The sequence below is a fragment of the Odocoileus virginianus genome, chromosome 30 (genome assembly GCF_023699985.2).
Source record: "Odocoileus virginianus isolate 20LAN1187 ecotype Illinois chromosome 30, Ovbor_1.2, whole genome shotgun sequence".
In the NCBI taxonomy this organism is placed as follows: Eukaryota; Metazoa; Chordata; class Mammalia; order Artiodactyla; family Cervidae; genus Odocoileus; species Odocoileus virginianus.
The window spans coordinates 5,245,440-5,263,288 of NC_069703.1; the positions used below are offsets into that span (position 1 = coordinate 5,245,440).

General features: G+C 40.3%; 1 protein-coding gene across 5 annotated transcripts in view; it reads right to left on the reverse strand.

The window, feature by feature from the left end:
• HECW2 (HECT, C2 and WW domain containing E3 ubiquitin protein ligase 2) overlaps nucleotides 1–17,849 on the reverse strand; it is a 420,734-nt gene that overhangs the window by 89,943 nt on the left and 312,942 nt on the right. For all 5 annotated transcript variants that reach the window (XM_070458479.1, XM_070458478.1, XM_070458476.1 and 2 more), the window contains one exon: nucleotides 12,361–12,546. In XM_070458479.1, coding sequence (XP_070314580.1) covers nucleotides 12,361–12,546 — 186 coding nt within the window. The remainder of the gene's footprint in view (nucleotides 1–12,360; nucleotides 12,547–17,849) is intronic.

Consider the following 17,849-nt stretch of genomic DNA (forward strand, 5'->3'; position numbering starts at 1 on the left):
AACAAAATAAAACAAAAAGCACTTGTAACTATGCTACAGAAAGACAGACATCAGAGCTTCTTTCTTTCCCTAAAAGAACAACAATTCAAAGATTAGAAGTGCTACACACTGAATCTGTTCTAACTTCTAGCTTATCAACTCTATAAAATCTTAAAATGCTCAAAAAAGTTAATTGTAATCTAATTTTTATAAAGATTTTAATTTACTCACACATTCTCTCCCTTCCAAAATATAAATCTCCTCTCAGCTCCTGGTCCCCTCTAGAGCATTTCCCCAATTATGAGGAATAAACATGCTATTATTTTCTCTATATTGTATCCCAGACAGATCTGTTACCAAATAATAGATGAAAAGGCCTGAGTGATATAGCTTATTATAAGTAAAACACAGTCATGCTAACATTTTCTACCATTTGGTTCATTTGAAGGAATGAGTGGTCCTAAATATCTCATGACATCTGTATCAATCACAAAAAAGTTAAAGAAAGTTATTTTGTTAAATTGTTATGATCAGAGAGCTAAAGTGGATAGAAGAGAAAAGCAGGGACACAAGGCATTGGGTTAGCGTCCTGGAAGCAGCTGATCAGTTAGTAGATATGGAGAAGTAAAGCATTCCCAACACTCCAGACATCAACGTTAGCTCAAGGCGGGGTGGGGGGGGGGGGGGTAGGGCAGGAGGGAGACGGATTTCATGTGTTGTGAGTGGTGGTATTTAGGTGTTAAGACAAATAATACAGGGAAGCCAGTGTCACGCTGGGGATGGCTTGGACCAGCTTCCATGAAGCTGGATAATGGCAAATGCTACAGATCAGCCCTTTTCCCCACCACCCCTAAGGAGCTGGTTGCTAAGCATTTACCACTAAAGAAAACCAAGAATGAAGTTATCCAAATCAGTACATTTTAGGTAATACGGAAGGGCACTACCATGAAATCTGAAGATAGTATACTACATTTTTTATAAAGATCCAATGCTGGCCAGAGGACAACTGTTTAAAAGCAAAAGGCAAAGGCCATCTTCATATTTGAGCAATTCCTTCAAGACTCCATGGTACTAGCATTTTATTCAAAAATACATTCGCAAAACAAAGCTCTGCTCTATTCTCTCATTCAGAAAGGTATACAGCCTCAGAAGATTCTTCGCTTCAGGCTCTATGTGCATTTGTGTGGGTTACTTTTTGTTCTAACAAGTTTGTACCCCCTTAAAAATAAGCAAGAGATCCTCTAAAAGTGTGCTATTTAAAGTTTAATTTCATTTCTACTTGGAATGCTATGTAATCGGAGGTGATTAAAACAGATCACCACCACAAAGTTATTAGTTGTTTCAAAGCAATTAAAGAGATGCACCACAAAAATAAGAAATACAGTGCTCTAATAAACAAAAAAAGAAAATAAACATAGTTTTCTAAGTGTAGAACTTACTCAGCTAAAAGACTTTTTGGATTCACTTGAAACTTCCAAATATTAAGTTGCATTCTACTCATTAAGATGAACCTGACCTAATAAAGTGTGGTCATGAGCTTCATATAGGATTAAAACCAGAGTCTATGTCATCACTTGGGCAACTTCTCCAGCCACATAGCCTATTAGAGTATGGTAAAATGAGAATCCTCAAGTAGGCTAGGACTGTGTAACTCTCATGGTACAAATATTTTCTCTCTTCTAAAAATCTATCGTAACCATACTGCTACTTGCCATGGTCATTCTACTTGCCAAGTTGAATATTCAGACCATGCTGATACTCAACCCCTCAATCTGACATCCAAAGTCACGATGTCCTAGAGTTACAAAGCTTGGCTTTAGAAAGCTTTGGGAAAGGATGCTTCACATTAAATAAGGAGATGGTTACCATTTTATATTTTTCTTTAAAGAACCGATAACATTTATATCACTTTTTTTTAAGTCCAAAGTTTCTTAGCATTTCAACTTAAGCTTAGGTAGAACGATCTGGGGAAAGCACCTGTGAGGTGCCCCACAGTACTCTACTGTTTGAGAGTACAAAGAAGCAGAAAAACAGGGTTATTCCATATTTGCCATCTGAAAGGGGAGACAAAACATAAATAACTTTTTCCAAAAATTAAACCAAACAATAAGCTCACTATATAAGCTTAGGAAATATCAAGCTTTGTCATAACTTTCTAACTGTCCATGTCTTTTGTATCATTCTCTCTGTTATCCTTAACTCTCTGCAATGGTGCTTTGACAGATTTCACTCCACTGATACTGATCTGTGATGGTTAATTTTATGTGTTAACTGGGCCAGTGGGTGCTCAGACATTTGGCCAAACAATATTCTGGATGTGTCTGTTAGTGTTTCTGGAAGAGATACGCCTTTCAATCAGTAGCCTGAGTTAAACAGACGGTCCTCCCATGTGGGGGAAAGTGAAAGTGTCAGTCACTCAGTCCTGTCCCACTCTTTGGGACCCCATGGAATATAGCCCTCCAGGCTCCTCTGTCCATGGGATTCTCCAGGCAAGAATACTGGAGTGGGTTGCCATGCCCTCCTTCAGGGGATCTTCCCGATCCAGGGATCAAACCCAGGTCTCCTGCGTTGCAGGCAAATTCTTTACCATTTGAGGGACGGAAGCCCTCCAATGTGGGTGGGCCTCATAAAATCGTTGAAGGTCAAAAGTCTGTGTAAGAGGGACCTGCTTTGACCTGAGTAGGAACATTGGCATTTCCTTGAGTCTGAGTCGTGAGCCTGGTGGGTTTTGTTTGGATTGGATCTTATGCCATCAGCATATGCTCATGCCCGTGCGTGCATGTGTGTGTATGTGCGTGTCTGTGTGTATCTAACACAGGGTTTCTCAATATTTTCCCATCACCCCTTCAAAGGACCCAACGTGCCCGCTCAGCACGTGTCCTTTTCCCATTGCTCTACTTCAGGTGTTTCCCTCCTTTCCCAGGCCCTGCTCTCTCCTCCACAATCCAATGTTATAGAAACCCCACTTATCATTTAGGGTTCAGTTCAAGTCCAATCTTCACTTTGAAAACTCTGCAGGTATTCCACTCCAGAAATGTCATTCCGCATCTATGCGAGTGCATGATGCCTATTCTGTGTTTTCGTAACACAAATCAGAGGCGCTGAAGTAGAACAGTCTTGGGGAGGGTGCCTAGAGGTTTTACACTGGAAGTGCATGATTCTGTGCAAATGCATGGATCTGATTTCAGCTCCGGTTCTAAGAAGAAAGCTACTTCTCTTGTGAAGGATGTTTCTAAAATGCTATCTTCATGCCCAGAGCTTATAGAGTACGTAACCACAGAAGAAGACCAGTAATCCAGCAAGAGACAAGTCCGGCCGAGAGGCCGCCAGAGCAGAGCCCTCACAGTGGAGAACAGAGACGCTCTGGGTCATCACACAGCTTGCAGGCAGAAGCAAACGCTCGAGGGCAGACTGGTCAAGAACAATACAGACAAAATGGACAAGAACAGTAAAGTGACCCCTATTGCGACAAAATCACTTTGTTGGACCACTGTGGTTAAGGGAGATCAGCAGGCTGTTAAGAGGAGGCATGGGACACTACACTACTTCTACACTGCATCTTTGATAAGTCACGGTGTATTTCCCATTAGAGTAAGGATTCAACCATCAATAACAAATCCTTATCACTTTCATAAAAGTCTAAATTGAAACTGTTTAGTTTTTGTTCTAGATAGATTCTTGCTTCTACCTAATCATTCAAATCAAGATTTTAGTGAGCTGGGTAGGAATAACCAGGTGAGTAGCATTCCTGACTTAGAGTGCCATGTGGTCCATTTTATTCTGTAGGTGTCTGCATAATCCATATTTTTGCTTTCCCCAAACTAAGCAATAAAACTCTAGAGATTTATAATTGTACTGCTTTTATTTTCTACACTATAAGTAATAAGTCAATTACTGAATAAATTGTGTTAATTATAATCCTAATTGTTTTTCTTCCATTTGTTATCCCATGATTATCTACGTGGATGCCAACCACAGCCTCAGGAGCTGGACAGGACAGGTTACTAACTCTCACTTAAGAGAAAACTGAGGTTTGTAGAAGTTAGATCAGACAGTGATGGATCCAGGAATCCTGACCCACTGCAGCATAATTTCCTCAAATTCTTCAAATTAACAATGGGACGGAAGAATGGAGTGAAGAATGGAGGGAGGAAGAAAAGAAAGAAGAAAGGAGGAAAGGATAAAAGTAAGGAAGAAAGAACAAACACTACTATGTTAAGTAACATTTGGTTTTCCTTATTAAAACTCATAATCGTCTACAGATATATTATCCCCATGAGCACATACTAATGATCAAACCCAGCCAAGAATCAGAAGCATTTTAACCAAGTCACATTTTAATACTACTGATGCATATTTCTTGCATAAATATAAAAAGTTTATATCAACACTGTAACCTAGATCCCAAATTACCCTTTTTTTCCACAGTCCTGAGAGTGTACAAAAGTTTAAGAATTATTACAGGAAGAAGAAAGAAGAGATTTTCTTTCTATGCTGGCCTACATTCTTTGCTGAAATGTTTTATTTCAAATAAGACAAGTCAAAATGTGTCCTGTATGTGAGTTGAAAATCCTAGACTTTAGGTTCAACAAATATGTATACACAGATGTTAATCAGAGTCTCATGAGGACTATCATGCATAAAATAAAACTTGGATTAATTGCTATGATAAAAATAATTAGGGAAATCAAGTAGTGAAACAAAATACTAATTAAAACACAGTGTGGAATTCTGAACAAGATACCTTTTCAAATGTAATTAAAAGTAGAACTATATCATCTAATCCTTAAGACTAAAGAATCAAAGATCTATAAAATCCAGGAGCTAAAAAGGGAAACCTAGTCTTCCTCTAATTTAACCTACTGCTTTTTAAAAATAGTTTTATTGAGATATAACTCAGATACTATACAATTCAGCCATTTGAATGGTACAATCCACTGTTTTTAGTATATACATAGGATTGTGCAACCATCACCATAATATAATTTTAAAACATTCTCTCCACCAAGAGAATCCCATACCTATTAGGTTGAATTAGAGGAAGACTAGGCTTCCCTTTTTAGCTCCGAGATCTATGGTATTTAAGCATGAAGTCATGAATGTGTTTCTGATGGGGTGTCATCTGATAAAATACTTATAATCTAATCAAAACCTATTTGTATGACTCCGCCTTGAAGGATACCAGTAATCCCAACACCTGGACTGGAACTCTTCTTCCTTGGAATGATAAAGTATACCTCATTTTCAAAGACAATCCCTCCCAGTAGAGTGCAGTGGTTAAGAGACATGCTCCTAAAGTTAGAATCCTGAATTCCTCACTTGCTTACTAATACACACATTAGAAGAACCTGACTGTTGATGCAGGAGACATAAGAGATGTGGATTCGATTCCTGGGTCAGGAAGGTACCCTGGAGGAGGAAATGGCAACCCATTCCAGTATTCTTGCCTGCAGAATCCCATGGACAGAGGAGCCTGGTGGGCTACAGTCCATAGGGTCGCAAAGAGTCAGACACAACTGAAGCGGCCTCGTAGACGCATGCATGCATGCAAAATGTCATTAAAATGTGAACGGTAATGATAATATCCACCTCATAAACTGCCATGAGGTCTAAATAAAATAATCCATGAACAAATACCTAGTGAAGTGCCTGGCACATGGATCGAGCCCAATAAATGTAGGTGTCATCATCATTATCATCTTACCTAGAAGACCTGATAGTCTGTTCTTACTCTTTAACTCACAATGTTAAAAGAACGTTTTACATATTAAAAAAATCATTCATCATGACCAAGTGGGCTTTATCCCAGGAATGCAAGGATTCTTTAATATCCGCAAATCAATCAATGTAATACACCACATTAACAAATTGAAAGATAAAAACCATATGATTATCTCAATAGATGCAGAAAAAGCCTTTGACAAAATTCAACATCCATTTATGATTAAAACTCTCCAGAAAGCAGGAATAGAAGGAACATACCTCAACATAATAAAAGCTATATATGACAAACCCACAGCAAGCATCACCCTCAATGGTGAAAAATTGAAAGCATTTCCCCTGAAATCAGGAACAAGACAAGGGTGCCCACTCTCACCACTACTATTCAACATAGTTTTGGAAGTTTTGGCCACAGCAATCAGGGCAGAAAAAGAAGTAAAAGGAATCCAGATAGGAAAAGAAGAAGTGAAACTCTCGCTGTTTGCAGATGACATGATCCTCTACATAGAAAACCCTAAAGACTCTACCAGAAAATTACTAGAGCTAATCAACGAATACAGTCAAGTTGCAGGATATAAAATTAACACACAGAAATCTCTTGCATTCCTATACACTAATAATGAGAAAACAGAAAGAGAAATTAAGGAAACAATACCATTCACCATTGCAACAAATAGAATAAAATACTTAGGAGTATATCTACCTAAAGAAACAAAAGACCTATACATAGAAAACTATAAAACACTGATGAAAGAAATCAAAGAGGACACAAGCAGATGGAGAAATATACCATGTTCATGGATTGGAAGAATCAATATTGTCAAAATGGCTATACTACCCAAAGTAATCTATAGATTCAATGCAATCCCTATCAAACTACCAACAGTATTTTTCACAGAACTAGAACAAATAATTTCACAATTTGTATGGAAATACAAAAAACCTCGAATAGCCAAAGTAATCCTGAGAAAGAAGAATGGAACTGGAGGAATCAATCTGCCTGACTTCAGACTCTACTACAAAGCCACAGTCATCAAGACAGTATGGTACTGGCACAAAGACAGAAATATAGATCAATGGAACAGAATAGAAAGCCCAGAGATAAGTCCACGAACCTATGGTCACCTTATCTTCGACAAAGGAGGCAAGGATATACAATGGAAAAAAGATAACCTCTTTAACAAGTGGTGCTGGGAAAACTGGTCAACCACCTGTAAAAGAATGAAACTAGAACACTTTCTAACACCATACACAAAAATAAATTCAAAATGGATTAAAGATCTAAATGTAAGACCAGAAACTATAAGACTCCTAGAGGAGAACATAGGCAAAACACTCTCCGACATAAATCACAGCAGGATCCTCTATGACCCACATCCCAGAATTTCAGAAATAAAAGCAAAAATAAACAAATGGGACCTAATGAAACTTAAAAGCTTTTGCACAACAAAGGAAACTATAAGCAAGGTGAAAAGACAGCCCTCAGATTGGGAGAAAATAATAGCAAATGAAGCAACAGACAAAGGATTAATCTCAAAAATATACAAGCAACTCCTCCAGCTCAACTCCAGAAAAATAAATGACCCAATCAAAAAATGGGCCAAAGAACTCAACAGACATTTCTCCAAGGAAGACATACAGATGGCTAACAAACACATGAAAAGATGCTCAACATCACTCATTATCAGAGAAATGCAAATCAAAACCACAATGAGGTACCATTACATGCCAGTCAGGATGGCTGCTATCCAAAAGTCTACAAGCAATAAATGCTGGAGAGGGTGTGGAGAAAAGGGAACCCTCTTACACTGTTGGTGGGAATGCAAATTAGTACAGCCACTATGGAAAACAGTGTGGAGATTTCTTAAAAAGCTGGAAATAGAACTGCCATATGACCCAGCAATCCCACTTCTGGGCATACACACCAAGGAAACCAGATCTGAAAGAGACACATGCACCCCAATGTTCATCGCAGCACTGTTTATAATAGCCAGGACATGGAAGCAACCCAGATGCCCATCAGCAGACGAATGGATGAGGAAGCTGTGGTACATATACACCATGGAATACTACTCAGCCATTAAAAAGAATTCATTTGAATCAGTTCTAATGAGATGGATGAAACTGGAGCCCATTATACAGAGCGAAGTAAGCCAGAAAGATAAAGACCATTACAGTATACTAACACATATATATGGACTTTAGAAAGATGGTAACGATAACCCTATATGCAAAACAGAAAAAGAGACTCAGATGTATGGAACAGACTTGTGGACTCTGGGAGAAGGAGAGGGTGGGATGTTTCAGGAGAACAGCATTGAAACATGTATATTATCTAGGGTGAAACGGATAACCAGCTCAGGTTGGGTACATGAGACAAGTGCTCGGGCCTGGTGCACTGGGAAGACCCAGAGGGATTGGGTGGAGAGGGAGGTGGGAGGGGGGAGTGGGATGGGGAATACATGTAAATCCATGGCTAATTCATATCAATGTATAACAAAAACTACTGTAATGATGTAAAGTAATTAGCCTCCAACTAATAAAAATTAAAATAAAAATTTTAAAAATAAAAAAAAAAAAAAAAAAAAAGAACATTTTACTTCTCTTCTTTCATGTAAGTCGAGGACATTTTTCACCCTGGAACTTCCCCAAAAAGCACACCAGATCTAGAATTTTGTGAAATCTCAGCCAACTTAAACCATTGGCCTTAAGTAATTAGAAGAAAAATCTCTTCCAAATTGGAGACAGCTAAACTGTAGTACAAGCATAATCACTACCCTGTTCAAACATGTGATGTGAAAACTCCAAGACAACACATGGAGTAAGAGAGGTCAAACCAGGCAAATCCTAGGAGCTACTTCCAGAGAGTGCACAGAAGGAGGAGCAAGTGGCAATGGGGAGAGAGCCTGGGAGCTTGCTTGTTTGTCCAAAGCAGAGATCACTGAAAAACCAGGAATCTACAGATGACAAATTTCATTCATTCATCAAACCTGTTTTGAGAATCTTCTATACGAATGGCACTGAGGTTGAAGAGGGAGTAATTAAAAAATAACCAAAAGGACTCTCAAGGAGGGGATCATCTGCTTGGGAAGACAAAACAAGTTAACAGCAACACCATGAGACACAGAGGTACAGGCATCATGAAACCGTGCAAGGGGGACTGTGGGGACTCACTTATGCCTAGAGAGCCAAGAGCAATCCACCCACGATGCTGCCCTTCGGGGGTGTGTATGAAAGCCCCCACCCTCTCAGCCATGGTAGGAGACCCCACCACATGCTCCCAGAGCACCGCTTACTGCCGTCACTGTCAGAGCTAGAAGATGTGTATTCAGCTCCTCCCTGCTGAGAGGCAGGGAGACAGCACAGACTCTGGATCTGGATGGCCTAAGTCAAACCCAATTCTACCACACAGTAATTACAGGACCTTGGTCAGCTCACTGAGCCAGGCTGTGCTTCAGTTTCCTCTTCTGAAAAATGTGGATTAAAAATAGCAGTTATGTACAAGCTTGCTTTGAGAAAGGAAGGAATTAATCTAAGTGCACTATGCGTAGCCACATCTAGCACATATCTAGTGGTACACACTACATAGTACTACGCTGTGAGCTTGTATCATGGTTATCACAGTGGCATGCTTATAGTAGGCATTCAGAAGTGTGTCAAATGGCAAAACTAATGAAAACAAAAGGAAGATGTTGCACTGAAGAAAAGAAGATGGAGCCAAATTTCATAGGCCTGAGCAGCTAAATTTGACAACATTTCTCATACAAACTATGCCTTTTCATGCAGGTGAGCATTTGGTGATCCTATTCCATGTCAATTCTAGAAATTAGTCATCACTATGGGGAAAAAACTCATAGTATTTAATAGTTCTTGATGCTATATTAAATGGGAAAAAAGGTTACTCCCTTTAAACATTCTAAATACATCAAAAAGGGACAGTTAAAATTTCAGGCTAGAAGAAAACCTGTTAACAGCAAAGGATGGGACCTATGATTTTTAAAGCACAGCTATGGCAAGAGCCTCTCCCAGGTATTCTCTCAAGCTATTTTTGTTTATTGGAAGTCAGTCATTTGTAAAGAAAGGATGATGGGGAGCACAGGGAGATATGCTTGCTTTCACTAAGGTATCCAGCTTAGCTAAAAATCATTAAAGTCTAAAGCAGAGGAATCAGGCTAAAGTGATCATCTTTCAGGCCTGTCTGGTAATTCATTCTGTCCACATCTTTCATGCCACACATCTTCAAAAGGAAAGTCACCAGCAACCTGTGAGGTTAGCTATCTCCCAACTCACACTCAATGCTCTTAACAGTGCTTACAACTTTAGGGTGAAACCCCACATGAGTCCAAACCCTCAGGGAAGAAGACAGATGGTTATGTTAACCACACAGTCGAGATAATGTTCACCTCTGTTTAACCATCAAAACTTTTATAAAAGCTATGAGACAGAACTTGTTCTTAAGAATACATCATCACTCATCTTAAATAGTATTCTAAGTTCAACTTAAACTCTTCTCAAGGTTCAGGTGTTATTAATAAGAAGATCTCTCCTGAAGCATGTCTGGCAAGTTATGACTGGCAAGAAAGGAACCTCCCCTTCCAGGTCTGCATGATAAGTTCCCGATTCTGTTCAGCTAAGGATACAAAATGAGCTAACATGTTAAGTCTCTGCACAGAGCAGAAATACATGCAGCATTATCTCAGCTTGGGTTTTTCCCTGAACCTGTGGTTTTCTAATGAGTATAGATCCCCATGACATCAGGAAAAAACTGTCAGAGATGAGAATGGAGCTGATTCTTGGTCTGCTAATGCTCTTTTACATGCAGGCATAATACCATCAGTATTTTCCATCACCCTATCTTGGACTACTTGCGCCTTTCCATTCAGTAGAATGTTTGCAAACACTCGGCGCCAGCAAAGTGACATCCTCCTCGGGAAAGAGAGCGCAGGAACTGCCCAGTGTCCCTGCAGGATCCCCGAGTCCTGGAGAGGCTTCCCTGCCATCCTGCCGGGCTCTGATACACCGCCACTCCACCTGTGCTTTAGGGACCTAATCACAAGTCCATTCTCTTTCATCTATTCTGAGCTTCATGCTTACCACTTCTCTGGGCTGAGAATTAGAGGTTTACTAAAAAATTTTACAAAACTCAAGTCAGTAGTTTCAATGAAAGTCTGAGGGTTCCTCCCATGCATTAAAATGTATCCGTGAAATTTGTAATATCAATTTTGACTGCTTCTGAGTTCTCAGATAAGACTGCTGGAAGCTGAGTTCAGGACGAGCAAGATACACTGTGGTATTTTTGCTAGAGGGTACTTTAGGGAAGAATAGAATGCACTGAGTACTTCCCACATTCCACTCACCTCGAATGCTCTTCCCTGGTAGGGTTTATTTCTCACTTCATTTATGTCTGCGTGCATGCACAGCGTAATTTGTGAGTACTTCCTCAGACATCTCTATAAAATAACTCTCCTCTCCTGCCTTTTCCTAGACCCCATATCCTGCGTTTCTTTAAATCAAAACTTTAATCAGCTCTTCGCATGCCTGGTATTCACTTGTCCACTGGCCATCTCTTCCATCAGAATGACAGTTCTGAGGAGTAGCTGGCTGCTTGTTTAGCACAGGTGTTCAATAAGTATTTGCTGAATGAAAAAGTCAAGTACAGTTATTGTAAATATTTTGTCAACTTAATCCTCCCCACACAAGTCACATATTTCAAGTATTTTTACAGACAGGGAAACTGTGGGTTTCTCAATGCTTGGAGAGCATAACATGGTGGTTAGAAGCAAGGACCCTGGAACCAGACTGCATGGGTCAGAGCCCAGCTCAGACACTGCCCGTCTCTAGTCCCTGGGCAAGTCACTGAACCATTCTGCACCTGAACTCTGCATATGTAAATAGCAATAATAACAAGAGTACTGTCTTACAGAGTTGTTGTGGAGAGCTTAAACATAAAGAACTTAAACAGTTCATGGCTCCTAGTACATGCTGAACAAGAGTTAAATCAACAAAATCTTGGCTGAGAAACACCTTAATAAGAACTACTAATTTCTCACTTTGATTTCTTACTCATAAAACAATCTCCTGATAGCAACCCGGCTTTCTGATTCATTTGTCTAAAAAGGAAGTGCAGATGTGGTTACTGGTCTGTGCAAGAGTTACGTATTTCTCATCATAAATTAATCCATCTTTGAATCTTGTTTAACGTGCTAACAAAATCAGGGGTTTGAACCAACAAGACTAAGGCCCAAACCCGGATGGTGTCACAGACACACCTTGTGTTGTTGCTTAGCAACTGCCTCGCCACCTTCTCCAAACAATGCTACAACTTGTATTCAACTATCCACAACACAGCTAGGAGAAGGAAGTATCATTGCTTAAGAAACCTCTTCTCTAATCAGTAGAAAATGGTGAGAGATTACAGTTCAAAGAATATCCATGCAAAGTGGGTGACTCCCAAACACTGCATATACCACTTCAAAAGAGGGCAGCAACTGCTGACGGTGACAAACAGCCTGCTTGCCCAGGTTTCCCTGGAACCAGGAGATGGAATTTTTCCCCTCACAAAGGACTTTCGGCCCTCACTTGATGGGTAGAGCCAAGTGCCAAAGTCACAAGGTCGCACGGTCATGTGGCGGCTTCCCCACGGCCACACCCACAAGTTACCTTGCCCTGATGATCGTGTTTCATTTCCCAGCCCCTTGGCAGCTCCAGCTGTTTGTTTGCAAACATGTTGAGGAATCCCACGAGGTCCCGGTTATGCTGGTAGCGTTCAAAGTGGTGGGTGTCCCGCCGGACTTTGGTGATCATGTGCTTCAAACATGTGTTGTTTGTAAACATGCGGTAGGCACTCTGGAGAGAAGGATGGGAAACCTACGTTAATCTGCTTTGTGACATGCAAAAGCAACACATAAACTCCCATGGACATATTTAATCTTCAGATGGTATACCAGATTCAGTGTAACTCTAGACCCACACAGGAGACAAAGCAAAATAATCTTGATTAAAGTAAAATAGACTACAGAAAGTCAGGGAGTCTTCACTAATGAATCTAGTTTTCTAAGGAACAAGAACACTGCGGAGTTTCATTCTACAGGAGATGTAAGACCTTAGAGATGGTTTCAGGCAAAACCCACACAGTTAAAATTATACCATGCAGGAAACAAATATACCACCTCACAGAGAGTCCCAATATAGCCAGCATTTCCTCCAGCACAAGATCTCTGGCTCTTTGGGTGCATGCCAATGAAACAGTTGGCATACAGTTAGGAGCCAAGTTGTATAGAAAAATGGCCATAAATCTGAATATTAGAAGTACATGCAATGGGCTGAGTAGTTCTCCCTGAAAGTCATATTCAACTGAGACCGCAGTAGATTAGAGGTTTTCATCTCACTTGTGCTTAAAAGCATAATCTCAGTGAATGGAACAGCGAGCAGAATTACCTAGACTGTATATATCAGTGTTTTTTAAATCTTTTTTCTTCTTTATTTTTCCTGTACACAGACACACACACATTACCTATATATGACTAAATTTACATGATTGAAATACACATTTAATAAAACCCCACTATACCAGCACACATAAAAAAAGTGATTGTTCTGTAAAATGATACTTAAAGAAGAGTCCAGAAAAAAAAAAAAGACCATAAGCCACGAGCTGTCTTCATGAGTCAGTCAACAGATAATCAACACAGTGCCATGTGCCAAGCAGTATAACAGGAGGAACCGTATAGGCTGTTTCCTTGAAGGAATATGATGTTCATGAAACCAACCCACCTTGAAGGATCTCTCCAGGAATGCTATGCTCCTCAGGTAGATTCAAAGAGCTCTGGATTCCTCCTACCTTTAGTATCCGAGGGATATCAGACTGAGTGTGGAGGCCTATAGGCTTTACTTTATGAGTTCTGTTATTTATTTTCTTTTAGACAGACCAAGGTAAACCCGAAAGAAATCAGAATCTCTGGAAATAACTTCACCTTAATAAACATTTACTGTGCTGGTTTTGAGAATAAAAGGTGAATAAGTAATGATAGTCTGTCGGGAGCCGGCAAGAGAAACCCCACCCGTGACAAGGTCTGGGTCCAAGGAGCTGGCACGCAAAGGCGTCCGGACCTCCAGGGGTTTCTCGGGACTGCCCCACCATCCACTCCTTCGTCCTTTCATCTACTGATGCTTGGCGTTCTTCTACGTCCCCTAAAAACTAGTCTGACTCTTACCTAAAACCCCTCCTTGAAACCTTTGCATGGCAGCAACACAGTCCCTGGGGGCACATGGGTCCCAATAAACAGGCCAGAGGTAAGGAATATATTACACAAAATATCCTGCCTGTTCTGGCTCTGTTGGAGTTATGACTGCCAAGTTAGAATCTGGAATGCTCATGATTGCACAAAAACCCTTCTAGCACAAAACCAAATCTGCTAGCAAAAGGCCTATCTGTCCCATAAGCAAATGTAGAGTCCATTACGAGATTGAGAAGATTCCTTAGGGTGTGATCAGGAGGGAATTCATGAGACCTCTGACCCTTAGGATTACACACCAGAGCTAAATCCGCCTGGGGCAGCTTCCCAAGATGAGGTTTGTAGATGGCTTTTCACAGTTGACTAGCTGCTGCCATTGAATTGTTTAAAAGTTATGTGTAGGTATTGACTGTTCTGGAAAGTTATTTATGATGTAACCTGTGATTATGCACCTGGTACAATCTTATCATTTCCCCCTCCTTAAACCTCTTTAAAGGATTATTGGTTTTAGGGTATATAAGCACTGATGTAAAAGAATAAAGTAATCTTGATCCTGCACTCAACCAAGACTGGACTCACTTTCTTTTCTTCGCCGACACTGCTCATCTGAAGGGAACCCCTGGACTCCGCTGGGGCTGGACCCCGGCAATAGTCAACAATGCTCCTGTCTTTCAAGAGACCCTCAGAATGTGTCACGTCTGGGTCAGACGTCGGCAATTCATTGCCAACGGAGTGCCTTCAAGAGCTCCCTTTCCTTTGACGTGGTGAGCTCAGCAACTGGCCATGTCTGAAATGGTGGCTGCTCTCAGTTTGGGTTCCTGGGTTTCTGAAGAACTCCAGGATCAGAGAACTCTGATAGCTCAATTTGGAATGAGAAACAGACCTTTGTTAGCTTAAGCCACTGAGATGAGTCGGTCACCATGACTGATGTGTAACTCACACTACACAAAGTAACTTTTCTACAGTTATTCTGATTGATTTGCTATCATTAACCTTTTGCTTTGTATGGAAATTATTTTTCCCCTATGAAAATGGAAGGCAGGAAGGTCAGACACATTAAACTCTACTCAAATACTAGTGTTCTAGTTCCTTAGTATACCTGAGTAGAAAGTATTTTGAGATCACATTTCAACCTGATAGTCTAAATGAGAGGAGGTTTGACGGCTATGAGAAGTTATGAGGTTCAGAGTACGGAGCCCTGCCAAAGCAGGCAGGCCCACGCAGGGGCTCTGGACAATTAGATCATGAGAGAATAAGAAAGTGATACCATGAAAGCAGAGAAGGAGGCTAATAAAAGAAGTCGGAGGCTGTCAGAGACTAACATTAGCTAAGTAATAGTTTAGCCCGTGGCTGACCCTGCCTTGGAGTCTTATGCACAATCAACAAGGCATCTGTTTTCTGTATTTGGCTGCATGTTGCTGGTTTATTTTCACACAAGCCATCACAAGCATAGAGGCCGGAGAGAACACTAACCTCTCTGACGGTGACAGTAATGAACTTTCAAGTCATTCTCCCTAATAAGTCTCTCTGGGAACAAATGACAGTGGGATGATTCTGTGGGAGAAATCATTGCTAAACAGGTGTATCTCCTGTCACCCTCCCTTAACCCTCCCCCCATTGAAAAAAGTAAATAGGCCACATCCTGACTCTTTATCTGGGGCACCAGAAAGGCGCCTCCCTCTGCTAAAGAAAAGCAGAACTGCACTAGGGCACGGAGTAGCAGTAATTAGGTGAAGGGACCCACCCCAGCCTCGCATGAAGCAAGCCCCTGCGGCGGACAGCTCTTTAAGCACAGGACTAAGCACAGGAGTCCTGAGGCTGGTTTTAGGATTAACTACTCCTTTCATCTTCTCCCTCTCCACTCAATGAGATGTGTAATATAGTGCCAAGTTCAACTGATCTTTGCAAGAAGTATCTACCAAAGTAAATTTAAGTATAAGAAAGATTTCTCTCATCAGTACCTAGCAAACAACCTTTAGAATCACGGCTTTTTCAAGTCTAAATAATATGCACATGATTATTAGGGTCCATATAAAACACATAAGGCAAACAGGAACATCCCTCTAGACTCTGGCTACATGTTTATAAAGAAATACATATATACTTACTCACATATATATGTTTACTTATGTATGTGAATATGTGTGTATGTGTAACATATTTATACATGTCTATATTTATATACAGGCTTCCCTGGTGGCTCAGCTGGTAAAGAATCCGCCTGTAATCCGGGAGACCTGGGTTCAGTCCCTGGGTCGGGAAGATCCCCTGGAGGAGTGCATGGCAACCCACTCCAGTATTCTTGCCTGGAGAATCCCCATGGACAGAGGAGCCTGGCAGGCTACAGTCCACAGGGGCACAAAGAGTCGGACATGACTGAGCAACCAAGCATACATACATATGCTTGTATACGTATCCATCTATTCTATTTTTGAATATATATTTATGTTTATTCAATATATATATAGTATTGATTTTAAAATGTATGTTATATATATGACCAAAAGTATACTTATTCAGAAAAGATATTTACACTCCAGTTCATACAGAACTATCGTGAGGTTTCTAATCACAGCTCATGGATAGAGACAAAAAAAGTCATTTAATCTCTGCCTCAATTTGCTCAGCTCTATGATGGGATAATAGTAACTGCCCTGATTTCTTCATAGGCATGAGGGATTCAAATCCGGTGGAAAAAAGGGTGTAAGAGTGCATTGAAGCGGTAAAAATCACTGCTAAAACCACAGAGTTGAACTAAGTACAAGAATATATAAGGGATTATACCCACCATCACTGTGTCCTAACAGATCAATGATAGTAGTAAAACTGTTTTCTACTTTCAGTCTTTGAAGATCTTGGGCAAGCATTCCACTTTCTATTAAGGGAAGAAGGGTCTCATAACCTCTTATTAATTATGTGTGAAGCCCTGTTCTAAACCCTGAGGATACAGAGATGAGCACAACCTAATCCCTCAAAAGGATGGAGAGGGAAAATTACAGGGGAAGGTGGGAGAAAGGGGTTCACTGGAGGCAGAAAGTGGAGCTTGGAAAACAGAGGTCACAGTAGCAGTGAAAATGCTGAAATACACTGATAAAACTAGCAAAGCTAAGGATCAGAGGGGTCCAAAGAGCTGAGAAACACTAAACAGATAGGATTAGGTGGAAAAAGCGTTGTCTTCATGGAAGCTGACAGGACAAACCTGTGTGTGAAAAGAAGAGACATCTTTATTCTCCCTCTGGGGTTTAGTGGGTCTAACTGGAAAGGGATCCTTTTTTGTGTTTGAGTTGCTGTTTTGCTTTGGTCTTACAGAACAAGATACAGTAAAAGGATATGATCTGCTACCTGAAACAAAAGTGGACTTATTTCATATCAGTGTCATGATAAAACTTCTTGCACACAGTGATCTCACCTTGGAAGATGCTGCATGTGGATTCACACCGGTTAAGGTGATTTGGCAACTGTTAATAGTAAGCAGAGCCCCTTTAAATGATACCTAAAGGATGCAAAGTTTTCTTGCCGTTCAATGTGAATTAAAATGTCCATTTTGGTTATCCCTTCTCTAATCCAAAACTCCCTTTCCCAATCCTCTTGGTTGTTTCTTGTCTTATCGTTCTAGTGAAGAAATAAACACTGCATGGTTGGATGATTGATCAACTGAGTATTAACTGAATTTCTTTGTGGAATTTCATTAAAATTACACTCCTCAGAGCTTATGTGTTTTGTATGGCTAACTGTTTGAAGAGTTAGAAGTGAAAAATATTGAGAAGAACCGAGAGGAAATTATTGCCATTTGGCAACAGAATAAGAAAATTATATGTCTTATCAATCAACTAATTTATCAATTAATTAATCACAATCAATGCAAGTAATAATTAAACCTCCTTTTCTGGGAGCAGGTTTTTTAAGTGTTACAGT